General features: G+C 26.7%; 1 protein-coding gene and 1 pseudogene across 1 annotated transcript; both read right to left on the bottom strand.

The window, feature by feature from the left end:
• Positions 1-2,882: 2,882 nt before the first annotated feature.
• On the bottom strand, positions 2,883-4,577 carry LOC149057599 (uncharacterized; annotated as a pseudogene).
• A 4,131-nt stretch (positions 4,578-8,708) lies between these two features.
• On the bottom strand, positions 8,709-13,828 carry alphaSnap (Alpha-soluble NSF attachment protein). Its single transcript, XM_089224011.1, has 5 exons — positions 13,416-13,828; positions 11,560-11,756; positions 10,891-11,156; positions 10,631-10,804; positions 8,709-10,102 (listed from the first exon to the last, which is right to left on the bottom strand). The coding sequence occupies exons 1-5, from the start codon at positions 13,505-13,507 to the stop codon at positions 9,953-9,955; spliced, it is 879 nt and encodes a 292-aa protein (XP_089080137.1). The 5' UTR covers positions 13,508-13,828; the 3' UTR covers positions 8,709-9,952.
• Between the last annotated feature and the right edge of the window lie 925 nt (positions 13,829-14,753).

Here is a 14,753-nt window from a genome sequence, read left to right as displayed (position 1 = left end):
GGATATAATACATGATATAATCGCTATAAACATCTATGTATTTAGAAAGTAGATACATATAAATATTACCTAGGTACTAAGTTAAAAATAATTGAATAAAATGTTTGTATCATAAATATTATTAAAGTCAGTATTATTTAAAAAATATATATTCCTATACTTAACATCTATACAAATAATTATTTATTAATTTATAGTCTTAATTCTTTTAAAAAAAAATTATTTATTTTAATTTAAGCTCAAAAATGATTTATAGGTCCCATTCATAAATTTTAAGGGTCACGGGTTGAGCATAACTGTTACGCCACGTTAAAAATTAGGCTACACAACATTATAAACATCAGATAGTATTATAGTATTATTATGCGGTCTTCTAAAGTATTTGAGTAAATGTATTTCAATGTTTTTATAGTTTAAAAATACTGAACGGTCTTATCAAATACTTAATAAATTAAGTGATTGGAAAGTATTTTTAATGTTCTACCTTGAACAAATTTGTGTTTTAAAAATCATGGTATAATTTTATTTAAAATTATAATTAAATTTTTAAACTTTTATTTATTTTATATTTCAATAGCGACCATTTATTATTCAATTAATATCTCTTTAAAATATAAAAAAATTTCATTTATTTTTATTTTTATGTATAAAAGTAGTAGCTGTATAACTATATTTTTAAGATCTAATAATACAATTTTAAATTAATAATTACTTATTACAAAATTAGCATTTTTACAAACTTTTACAAATAAATAAATGGCACCTATTTAATTACAATATTCCAAGTATTTCAAATATTTGCAGTATTAGTTCATAAATGATTTCTAAATACAATTATATTGTAATGCCGGAAGTTTATGCCCTAAAAACTACCAAAATATACAGGGTGATTCTTTTATCAAACAACACTCATTATTTAAAAAAGTATTGACTTTTTTCAATTTTTTTTTTTCAAAATTGTAGATTTACACTCTTCTTGAATTGTTTATTATTTTTATATTTTTCACCCTTATATTTATTATATACACCACCATCAACTTTTGATTTTCAAATGGTAACCTATACTTCAAATTTCATAATTTAATAAAGCTATTTTTTTAATTAATTATTACGTTAAAATTTTGAATTTAGCGCTAGTAGTTTATGAGTTATAGGTATTTAAAGTTTAGATTGGCAGAGTGGAGTGGTACGGGGTTACCCCGCAAAATGTTTGTCCACTACTCCGCTTGTCTAAACTTTAAATACTTATAACTCATAAACTACTAGTCCTAAATTCGATTTTTATGTATCAAAATTTTTAGAAAAATATTCTGCTTTGGAATATGAAATTAAAAAACTATGTTGCCATTCAAAAAAGTAAAAAACTTAAAAAATGATAAGGATAAAAAATATTTAAAAATATAATTTTTTAATAAAAGCGTTGGTTTTTTAACAACTTGAAACTATGTAAAACAATATTTTGAAAAAAGTCAATACTTTTATAAATAATGAGTGTTGTTTGATAAACGAATCACCCTGTATATGCACTTATGCGCTTAAATATACTTAAATTTTTTTTTTTTTAATTTATAAATATGAGGGAAAAAACATTTTTATTTCAATTACAAAATTTAAAATTTACAAAATAAACCATTATTTCATTAATTAATTTACAAAAAAAAGCGGGTAAGTGGGTATCACTCTGCTGTACATTAGGGGGTGGGGTGGACCTCTGACTAGGGTAGGTTAAATTTGAATGCGATGAGGTATCATTGTATACGAAAAACGATTATAAACGGAGATAGTTTATCTGTCAAGGGTATATTATAGGTTATTAAAAATTTTCAAATCTTAGATTTAAAAAGAAATTTTTTTATGAATTTCTAGCTTAAAATAATTTGCGAATTTTCGTGATTTTTACGTGTTGTCAAAATTAAAATTTTAATGCATGTAAAAAAAACTTGTGGCTATATATTTCTTTTATTTTTTAACTGCTATTGTAAAAATATATTATGACTATTATGAGGCTTGTATTAAATTCTCAAATCTTAGATTTAAAAAGAAAAACTTTTATGAATTTCTATCTAAGATAATTTGAACATTGCCGTAATTTTTATGTATTAAGTCAGTATTTGAACTTCAAATGCTAATACAAAAAAATCGTGCATATGTATTTTTATAATTTTTTAATCACTATAAGAATAACTTATGAAGAACTTTGTATTAAATTTTCAAGTATTTTGATAGGACTAAAATAATTCTATTGACACTTCAAAAAAAAAATTTTCAGAAAAATTGAAAATTTCAGTCGTCTATAAATATATCTCAAAAAAAGTCAAAATATTTTGAAATATAAATCATGTAAAGAAAATGCCAATCTAAATAACTGGTAAAATTTTCATGTATCTACGACTTATACTTTTTGAATAATAACAAATATTTAAAATCGTTTGAGGATAAAATATCGTTACGCTATTTCGTAAAAATTTAAAATTCAAACGCACTTAAAATTTTTCCCATAATGATGCTTCGAGTTTTCTCTATGGCTACTTGAGGAAAACTTACGGAAAACTCAGTGTTGTATTTTTAATCCTTAGTTATAAACACAAAAAATTTTATTATTCTTCATCTTCAAAATTACTTGCAAATTTTCAAGATTTTTTAGAGATCTCAAAAAAATCGAAAATTTCAGTGGTCTATAAATAACTCAAAAAAAAATCAAAATTTTTTTTTAAATTAAACTGTATATAGATAACACTAACATAAACATTTGGTGAAAATTTCAAGTATTTACAGTGATTAGTTTTTGAATTACAACCATATAAAAAAATGTATTTAGTCGAAAACTGGTTTAGTGTAAAAATTCCCGTTTTTCTGTCATTTTTTTTTTTGTTTTTCTCGATTTTTTTGAAAACTGTTGGAAAATGTTTGCTTTTTACCTCTATAATGCACCAAGGATATTCACTTTTACATCGGAAACCACCCCCAAAGTTTGAAATTGAAGCATTATTTCGACTAGTTATGCTGTACACAGACACAAAAAAAAAACCACATCATTGTAAAATCAATACATTCATCACTTCGTTCAGAATCTAAAAAACAGACATCATTGTAAAATCAATACATTCATCACTTCGTTCAGAATCTAAAATTATTTCATTGATTTATAAACATTTTTAATCATTGCATTTACAATCAACGATTTTGATAAATTCTCAAATATAAACGACTGCCTGTTATCTGCCAACATATTGTTGTACACCGAAAAGCTCCGCTCTAGGTCAACCGAAGAAATTGGCGCGTATTTAAAATATATTAAATGATCACATGAAAAATCTTCAGGTAAATTATCCACTGCCATTTCTTCTCCCAGCATAATTTTGGAAATTTTGGATAGTATTTTAAAGCCCAGATTCTTTTCAATGACTTTTTCAAATTTTTTATAAATTGTAATGCCTTTGGAACATTTTAATGTAGTTGATTTATTTTCAGCACTCTCCACGTTTATAATTACGTCAGTTAAAAAAGTTAACTGAGTTTCTAAACTTGTAATAGCCGTAGCCAGAAATCCATTATTTGTTTAATATATAAAAACTAAATCTGATTCTAAATTTGTTTCTGACATATTTTTTTTAACTTTTCCAATGGCTAGGGCATCATCAGAATTTAATAAATTAACGTATTTTTTTTAAATTCTCACAATAGTACAATGCGACTTTTAACTAGGTTCTCCAACGCGTAATGATAGGAGTAGGAAGCAATGTCACTTCTGGGGCTTCTCTTCTGAACAGTTCAACGCGAGCTGGCGCCTTTAAAAACACTTTTTTCATATTCGAAATAAAGTTCATCAATTTTTGGAAATTCTTCACGGATTTTCTCGCATACACGATGCAAACCATGGGCGAGGGCGCGAGGCAGGTTATATGAACCATTTTATAATAGAATGTTTGAATGGATTTTGCCGCTTTCGCCATATATGGTGCTGCATCGGTTACAAATAAAAGAGCATCGTCATGCTTGATTCCATTTGGCCACAAAGAAAAAAGAGTTTTAGCAAATAACATACTAATTGTCATGTGGTTTGCTTTTTCCAATACTTCCGATGCAAGTAAAAAAATTTTACCTGGTCCGTCAATTATTAATGTTCCAATTACCACATTGGCAACATATCGTCCTTCCATATCTGTTGTCTCATCTATAGACACCAAGATTTTTTATTAAGTATTTCATTTCTCATCTCATTCGTCGTAATATCAGTCATTGACATATGTTTTCTAAAGGAATGATTCATTTTAAGAATGCTTCACATAAATCCTTAGAAAACTCGGATTTTCATGTTGGTGTAGTAGTAATTAGCTGTTGAGTTGTATTTTTATTTTGACGATTAAAGGCTCTTATATGTTTTTCAGTACTCAAATGCTGAGTGACACTGAAACGTTTTTCGTACTTTTTACCATTACCTCGCATATCTTAAAAAATAATACACTCCCGTCGAACGCGAAAATATGTTCACCGAACTCACTAACGTAGTTTTTACTTTCGGCATTTTAAAACAATTTAATCAAAAAAGACGGACACTCGATATTACTTCACGGAACACGTCAAACAATATAAATGAGAAATCAAAAACTGACTACATTCTATAATTTTACAAAAAGACGAAAGAATCGTTATCGGCGATAAAGATAACTACCAATATTACAATATTCGATAACTATTACCGTAATGGAATAGGTATTATATTGAGCAGGTTAAACACATTAAATTCGGCACGGACACGCCCGTCGATCGACGTAATAAGATAAAGCCAATAAAGCTAGCTGTAGTTAAAATGTATAAATATATGTTTGAAAACAAATTGAAGAAAAATATTGTTTTTAATGTCAAATGGAAATTTAAAAAATATAATATATTAATATCTAGGTAGTAAGTTCACTTAATATAAATGTATTTATTTTTTTATTTACGAACTTTCATACTGTATCTATATAAATTATAAAATATGCACTTTAAACTTTTGATATGTTTTTCGTAGTGTCTTGAAATGCATTTGTAGCTCACTTAGCAATAAATCTAATGGTTCAAAAAAAAAACATGCAAATGCATGAACTTCTGGGCCCTAGTTATTATATTGTCGTTAAACTATGAGCATAAGACAAGTTTAGTGGTAATATATTTTATAGGCGTACTTTTGCGTGACTTTATATTAAAATATTACTTTATAGGTGAGGCTTAGTAGGCACTTTATATATATCTAACTAGGTATCTATATGATATTATAACGATGTGCTATTATAGGTAGCTGAAACTTTATCTTAGTTCATCTAAAGAGTTTAGGCGTACAGTATTATAATATAATAATTAATAATAAATTCAAAGTAATTTCATGTCGGAGACGATGTTTTATTTAAGGCTAAACTCATATGTGGGTAGTGGGTACATAGTACATTATATATATATTTATTTATTTATATATAAGACATAGGTATAGGTACCTACTTTAATTTAAGGCGATCTGTTTTTAAACAGTCCATTATACTAGACGGCCTCTTCTGCTGTAGTACACTATAGTAGGTACCTCCTAATACCTATTATAATACAGGGTGATTCTTTTATCAAACAACACTTATATGGTGTTTGTGTGTAAATACCACCTAACATACACCTATAACACACAAACACCACCCAAAACCACCCAACTTTGGGAGGCTATATCTTGTAAACGAATTGACGAAAAATGAAAATTTAAACGTGAAAATTCATTGAAAAAATAGCCTTTTTAGTTTATCAAATTTTAAGTATAGGTTGTCATTTGAAAATCAAAAGTTGATAATAGTTAGCCTGATAAATATAAGGGTGAAAATATTTAAAAAAATATATAGTTCTAGAACAAGATGGTTCCAAAATTTTGAAAAAAAAAAAATTTGAAAAAATTCAATAGTTTTTGAAATAATGAGTGTTGTTTGATAAAAGAATCACCCTGTATAGGTACCTACTTACTTGGGAAAGCGACGTAGAAATAACTTACCAACAACATAATTTATTGGACATACGCGAATAATAAAATACCAAATGAATTTTTAATACAAATACACAAATAATTCCCAGAAAAATGATTAGGTACTCATCGGATGTTACACCTATTATTCTTGGACCATCAAGAAACAGCCATTCTGTGCATAAGTGGAAAAAATGTATGAAGCTCATTCCTCCCACATAGCCTCATCCATAAAAATAAATAACTCAGTGGCGCAGGAGGCCAGGATCCAAACGTCCCCAACAAATGCTAATCATATTTACCTATCCATAGCAATCAATGCAAGTCGATTGATTTTTAGTTCTATTGACTGGTTGATTCCGTAAAACATTTTTTCCTTTCAGCTGTCGTTTATCGTCATACTTACTATATATCTACCTAATTTTAAACACAATTAATACATATTAGTATTTTACAAATAATTATTAAAAATAAGAACGCTAAAAATTGTCAACAAATAACATTGCACTTGAACGTTGCGTAATAATTTACTGTCCATACTCGCTATTTTTCAATATTATACCTATGATTTGATTAACTCTAATTTCAAATATTTTAAGCCGTCGAAGTCATGAAAGTGATTCAAATAGTCCACCCAAGTTGACTCTTAACAAAGCTTCTTGCAGGTTCAAGGAAAAAGTCAGAATTCTATACAAGACCAATTTGTGAAAAAATAAATTTACATTTTTAGTGTAACTCAAAAAAAACCCCGTAGATACGTGAGATTTTCACCAAGTGTTAAATTAATAATATTTCAAAATATTGCAATTTTATTGAAAAAGTTATAGGCATAAGAAAATTACGAGTTTTTTTTTTAAACTAACTTTTTCTAAACTTGAATTATCAAATGAATATTTAATTAACAACAAATAATAAAATTATATGTTCTATTTGTTTGACACAGAATTGAACATTAAGAAAAAATATCCTCGTAAGCAGGTTATATTGTTACCAAATAATCTAAAAGTTATACAAATTACAAACACATTAATTTTGTAGACATTTTAAGCTAAAATTTGGGCAAAATTACATATTAAAACCAAGAGTAATACAATTGTAATTATTGTTTTGTAATTTAAAAATATTATTCGTGAGTACCTACTTAAAACTATTAGAGAACATTATTATGTAATATATTGCATACAGTATACACACAATCATTTTTTCAAACATAATTTTATTGGCGAAAATTAATTTTAAATAATAAAATATTATACATGTAATATTAGCAATATTATAGCCTGACAAACCATAATCGTTCAGAATCATTTTTTGTATACAATGATTATTGAATTCAAATATAACACGTCCATTACCATGACTATACTCTCTAGACACTTAATATACAGCAGAGCATTACCCACTAGCTGCATACTTAATGAAAATTCATGCATTCAGTCAAATTTGATTGTTACCTAATGCCTAGGATATTAACTATTAACTATTTGAATAATATGATAGATCATAGATTATAGGTACATGATATTAATTTATAATATGAATTGTTTATTTTGCATAGATTATCATAACTACTGGCTACTTAATAAATTTACTCTTACTACACTGTTATCTATAGATTATTAATATTGAGGTAATGATTTTTTTAGATGCCATTATTTGCCCGGAAGTCTGAAGTCAAAGATTACAATTAATAGGTTGCGATATAGGTACAAGATAAATGTACATGTTTAGTTTATTTTCATTCTGACTGCATATCTAGCATAAAAATTGTGCTGAACGAACATACAGATAAACAATGAGAATTCCATTGCAATGACATAAGATATAAATCTCAAATCAAATTAAAAACAAACAGTTTTGATGTATAAATGTTTTTATTTGTTTTTTTATTAGCTATTAATATAGGATTATGACAGATCTATAGTTCAATATTTTATCTATATAGTTAATAAATAAATATGGTTTATTATTACATTATGGTATATTTATTTTAACTTAACAAGTTTTCATCTTGGCTTGTTACAGCAGAGCATTTAATCTTTTTTATACAACAATTATTCTATTTTATTTGAGCACTGTGATGTTATAGTTAGCACGTGGACTCAGCTCGTTTAATTTAGTATAAGTTGATATTCTCCAGTGATTTAAAAAAAAATCCACAGTATCCACTAAATTACTATATATATTGTAATTCCCTGCATTCATATTTCAAGGTGACTCTGGAATCTGGATAAAGGTTAATAGCACCATGAAGTAAACAATTTTAACTTCCCAGCTCACAAAATAAATAGTCATGTCAAATTTAAAATCATAAAAGTCATTATTAAAAAGGTTTAACATCACATTAATTATTTATTTATAAATTATTTTTAAAAATGACAAACGTCATACTAATTTAACTATATGAAAAACCAATTTTTTCGTAAATAACTATTATACTATTGAATTTTTTGAATGAATGAATGAATGATTAATATAAAATTTGCAATTCCACTCTTTTTGTATCTAAGTAAATATGATCTTTCCAACAGCAAAAGAATTATCTTTAAAAAATACTAGGAGTCTCCGCCTAAAAAAATATCACTACTTTGTTTGAAGTACTACAATAATTTTGAATTAATATGAGAAAATCAGTTAATAAGTTATCTAATTTATATTACTAAAACTTATTAGAACATTTGATAGATAGAACTCATGCAACAAATTATAACATAGATACTAAACAAAAGTATTTTTGGATGTATACACAATTTATTATGTAACAAGTCATACATTTTGATTTTTACAGTAACTTCATAATTATTAAAATAATACCTACACCTAAGACAACACTTGTTCTACCTCCTGTACAATTTGATCGTACAAACTTATCAACACATAACAAATAGCCAATAGGTAATAAATAAAACAATAAGTGCATTACCATAATAATGTTTGAAATATCTATTTTCGGTTCCAAATTCTATTATACTAAACTTAAAAAACATGTATGTACAAAATTCAATAATAATGATGATAATAATAATAATATCTTTATAAATTTAAACAACATAATCAACACCATTGGTAAATAACTAATAAAGTTGACAGTCATAAAATAGTATTAAATCAAATTTCAAAGTAAATTTTAGATTAGAAAAAAAATTCTGTAACAATATTCTATTTACAATAAAAAAAAAAATCAATAATAATAAACATTAACAATATTGGTTAATAATATGAATATAATATAATATACTATGTAATTAGTCATGTAAATGTATTATAATTCTCTACAGCAACACATAATAAGCCTACGATTTTTTTCTATACAACGTAGCTCATCTAGACTTCTATATTACAATAATTTAATTATTAATATATTTTTTTGCTGTTCGATTTTTAATACATGTATACTTAATTCATACTTGACGTAAATACAATATAATTTGTAAAAAAAAAAAATTATAATAATTAGGATGATTGATTTCATTACTAATTCTTTTTTTTTTGGAAAATTTTTTTTATTTTTTTGTGCAAAACGTTTCAGCAAACAAACACAAGTGCTTTTAGTCAAACATTATAGGTAGCTGCACCAAATAGAATAACAAGCGACATTGCAAATCGACATTTAACATACATAAAGGAATGTAGGCTATTTTTTAAAAATATTATAAGATACTAGGTTAGGACATTTTATAACAAATCTATAAACACCAAAAAAATTGTCACCTGTCAAATCTAAGTTCTTTTTAAATGATTTTCAATAATTGAATAGTTGAATATCGTTTAAATAAAACCACAAACTTGCAAACATGTTGTGCAAAAAAAAAAAAAATGTAACATTATATTATATAAGTTTCACTTCCTGACATTTAAGTATTATGCAAAGAATGAAAATATATACAATTATTGTACACTTTTTTTTTTTTGCTTTCTATGAGAGTAACTTTATAAATTAAGGAATTTAAAAATATGTACTTATTTATAAACAAATTAACGTAAATCTGGAGTGTCGTTTACCAGTTTCTTAATGCGCAATAGTATTGTTGTGTACCATTGGTCCAACCGTGATATGGAATCATAATCTTTAACAGCTTCAGTAAAACCATCAGCATTCTGTTCTTGAATGTGGTTTAACAACACCTAAAGAAAAAAATAATTAATTTAAAAATAAATCTTGAAATGTTTTATAACACAAGCTAAGTTTAACATTTTTTTTTTTTTTTTGCAACTTATTATACACAATATACATGTATTAAATTGTTCTATATAAAATCATATGATAAAATTAGACTATGAAAATAGCAATAGAAGATTATTATTCAAAATACTAAACAATTTTCATAGTTCAAACAGTATGATATAGATAAAATAAGTTTTTCGACTGTTTATAGAATGCTTATACATTTAAAATAATAATAGTTTTTGTAAATAAAAACCAGTGTTATGAGTTTCATGATTGCCTTAAATAAAATACCAAATAAAAATATATCTATTATTTTAATTAAAATCAATAGTTGACAACCAACATAAAGTTGTAAAAATATGTAATACCTACATTTTTCATAAAAAATGTATATACATATGAATTTATGTTGTATTTTGCATCAGTTAATTAATCTAAAGTAACTATTACAAAAACAAAATATTTTTTTAAATATTATTATTCACCTGTAATAATTTGTATTCTCTACTATCTTGGAATGCGGGATATCGTTCAGTGTATTGATTCATGGCCAGTTGAGCATTAAGCACATCAACACACAAATGACATAAAGCTGCTCGGAAGTAATATTCTTTTGCGCTGTACTTCAACAAAGAACTGTCTAATGATGTCCCAGCAACCTATGATAAAAAAGCACAACGATAAAAAATAATAAACTATTAATTTACCGATTGAAACCAATGTTACACATCAGCTACAATTATACCTCTTCATATATCTGAATGGCTCGGTCATAGTCTTCCAGTTGTGCAGCATACTGTGCCACCTTAAGTTTGCATTTGTTAGCTGAACTCTTACTTTCTTCAGCCATAAAATAATCTGCAGCCTTTTCATAGTTGGTTATAGCACGTTCTAGATCAACAGCTTCAGTCTCATACATTTCCGCTATATTTTGATGTTGTTTCGCAGCCATTGTAAAACGACCCATATCTGTATAGATGTCGATAGCTTTTTCCAGACATATTGCTGCTTCTATAATAAAAAAATAACAAACAATTTTATGTCATATAATTATAGCAGATGAATACAAAATAAAGATATTTAAGACAATGAAAACTAATACTTTTAATATTAATATCTATATAAAAGGATTAAAATAAAATTTTAGTGCTTAAATAAAATAAAATATATGAGTAATAACTTCATAAAGAAATTGTATATGTGATAGCTTGCTTAGATACTGTTTTTTTAAAGACTTTTATTTACAACAAAAATTAATAGTAAGCTTATAAAATATTTGAATAGTTTATACTGAAAAACAAGCATAATATAAAAATACAAAGTCATAACTCATAAGCATAACACTCTGATTTTTGTTCATGTAATTGAAAATACTTAAAAAATAAAATACTATATATTAAATATTCAATCATACCATTTGGATCAGTTTTTTTAAAACAGTTTGCAGAGTCTACATAATTTGTAGCAGCATCATGTTTACGGCCCGATTTAGAGTTGAGATCAGCAGCCAAAATAAATGCTCTACCAGCTTGTGACCATTTTTTTGCCATCTTAAATAAATTTGCTGCACGTTGATAGCAATCAATTGCATCTTCTACCTTAGAAACATTCCTAAAAAATAACAATTAAATTGCACTTTATACTTGCCTAATCATAGTAGGTACATATAAAAAATACATATTTAGTATAAAACTAATTTCTATGTAAATTAAGAATAGTTAGTTACTAAAAACATAAAAAGATTGTTAAGTACATACTGTCCAAAATTATTTTTCATTTTTCTAAGAGTCATTAAAAAAATTATATTAAATAAAATATATTAAATTTCTTATACTAAATTATATTAGATACCTACACAATCTAGACCACTGATATTTAAAATATAATATATTACGTTATATGCATTTTGGTATAAGTAGAAAAGAATACTACTAAAGATACTAAAGATTACAAGAAATATATTGGAAAAAAAACTGCGGACAAATATGATTTCCTGATTATTTTTAGGTAGATAGATAGGTAGACAGGCTGGGGAAGGTTAGGTCACCTATTTCAACTTCTAATAAAGCATCAGGTTAGGTTACGTAACCTATATCAGATATATTTTTAATGTTTAAATAACTATACAGTAGAACCTTGATTATTCAGAGTAATGGCAGGGAGGGCTCACATAGATAAATGAAAACCACAGTTAATAGACTTTTTATACATCTATACATGTATATATAACAAATCAATCGGGGCTTAAAATATGTAGTAATCAGTCTTTGTTACTATTAATGTCATCAAAAATGTCAGTAGCATTTGACGATAGCGTATAATATATTCCAATTTAAAATATTTGTCTGTCCCTTACATATGTAATGTGTAGTATTATTTTTAAATATTTGGAAGAGTAAGCATGGTTAATTGAGGTTCTTTTGTAATTAAATAACTAACAAAATCCCTAATTCAAAATAGCTACAGAATTTTATTTGACACACAAAATACATACATTTTCAATATTCCACACTAATAGGTAAATCAAAATTGTGTTTAATGTAAATATAAGCATGGAGAAAAGGAGGATGAAAATCATTAATATTTAAATTCATAAAAATAATTAAATATTCTAAAATCAACATTATTTTGTATTATAAGTAGTGTAAAAGGAATAAATAGCGTATAATGGCATTCAGTATTCAAATGATTTAAATGTAACACATGATTAAAACAAATACTTGTACGACTGCTATATGGCTTATATATTTAAATTATTTATCCTCAAAGCAAACAATTGCTTACATTAATAAATACATAGGTACAAGAAGTGAACAAGATGGAATGAAGTCTAAATACATAAGAATTTTCTGATAACAAATTATCCTTGGTATTAACTCTATGATGTGTCGGCTTCTAGAGAAACCAGCACAGTGTGTGATTTTACATTAGTGAAGTTGTTTAAGACAGAATTTCTCAAAAATAAGCAACCGAAATCGATTACCTAACAATCAAGAAGATTAAAAACAGGTTAGCAGCATTGTTATTGTCTATACTAATTGAGAAACACGAAAAATGACAATTTTGATGGTTCCCACCTACCTTTCACCAGATACAGAAAGAAAACCAATGCATACTTGCTTTTAAGCCACGCCAACTTTCCAAATCGATCACTACTCGAAAACTTCGACACCTGAAACCCCCACCCCACCTCTAATACTAGTTCAGAAATCGAGTTTTGCAATCTACGACCACCCTCGTTTATATTTTACAAGAGTACTCAACACTCACCCAAATAACGAGGAAAAGAGTCCTTTTGACGAGTTGAGCTTCTTGTCCGCTTCGGTTAACAGGGCCATGGCTTTTTCTTCGTTGCTCGACATTTCGACTTCGTAACTCAAACAGTAAACCAACAACCTTTTTGTTATATTAACTGTCTGTTGTCTAATGCACGCAGGCAGTCAATTATTGGTTATTATTTAGTTAATCGTACGTTTCTGCACGACAGGGTAAATGATTGTGATCGTAGTAATGCACACTATGCACAGCCAACCAAGATAACAGATCGATCGCTTTGTACTTTGTAGATATTACCTAGTGGCTAGTTGTAATGAAAAGTGAAAAGACAAAATAAAGCCCACTATAATTCACCGAACAAACACTGACTCAGTAGTCTGTACTCAAACTCAGTGCTGACTGCTGACTGTCGTCGATTATCCGCGAAAATATTGATAAAATGATTGTATTGCAACGTCACAAGAGAGCGCTACTACTGATACGACGAATACACAGCCAAACGGACCTTTTGTTCCACACATTTTTTTCCCAAGTCAACTTAGTCCACCAATATTAATTTACGAATTTTACTTTTGTTCCTATTTAGTATTGTATTTACATATTTAAATTACGTTTAAAATTTTTAATGCATATTTGTCAAAAGAAATGTATTCTGATGGACGTTTTTTTCATAAAATATAATAATATTATGTTCCAATTATTTAAAATTATACGTCGTTTGAGGCTTTGTTCCAATGCACGTTGGTTAAGATAGGGTTTTAAGTTTATTTGTATCACAGAATTTATTATACAAAACATGTTTGGAGTAAAAATTAATCAGAAGTAAACTGCCATTAATATTTTAAATGTATATACAACAACATCGGGTAGGTACCTTTACAAGACACTATTAATTTGGTGTAAACGCATTCGATGATGCTATTGATATTTATTCAGAATACCGTTGAATATTTTTTCGAATTCTTCGATTTTAATTACGGGCCACTGTAATATAAATGCCGTCATCGTCGTCATCGCATAAATGAAATGGTTCACGCGTTTTTAATTTTTTAAATAAATTTATATCTTATGCATATACCGATATACCATATTATCTTCAGCGGTCACATTTTCTTTCTGACTATTATTCAATAGATCCATAAATGTTTTTCGAATGTTTTTATCCGATTCCGTAGTAATGTACTCGAGAAATATTTTACTTGATATTGGTATATCTTTGTCACAGATAATTTCGTCAAAATACGATGTATAAATCAGTTTTAAGTCGAAACTAATGGTTCTCATCAAGTTTCTTAGTAAAAAAAATAAATAATTTTCGACGAAATGATACAG

Source organism: Diuraphis noxia, unplaced genomic scaffold, assembly GCF_037042655.1.
Source record: "Diuraphis noxia isolate RWA-SAM2 unplaced genomic scaffold, SU_Dnox_SAM2 contig0003, whole genome shotgun sequence".
Lineage (NCBI taxonomy): Eukaryota > Metazoa > Arthropoda > Insecta > Hemiptera > Aphididae > Diuraphis > Diuraphis noxia.
The sequence above is the reverse complement of the archived record's forward strand: the minus strand, read 5'-3'. Positions and strand labels throughout refer to the sequence as shown.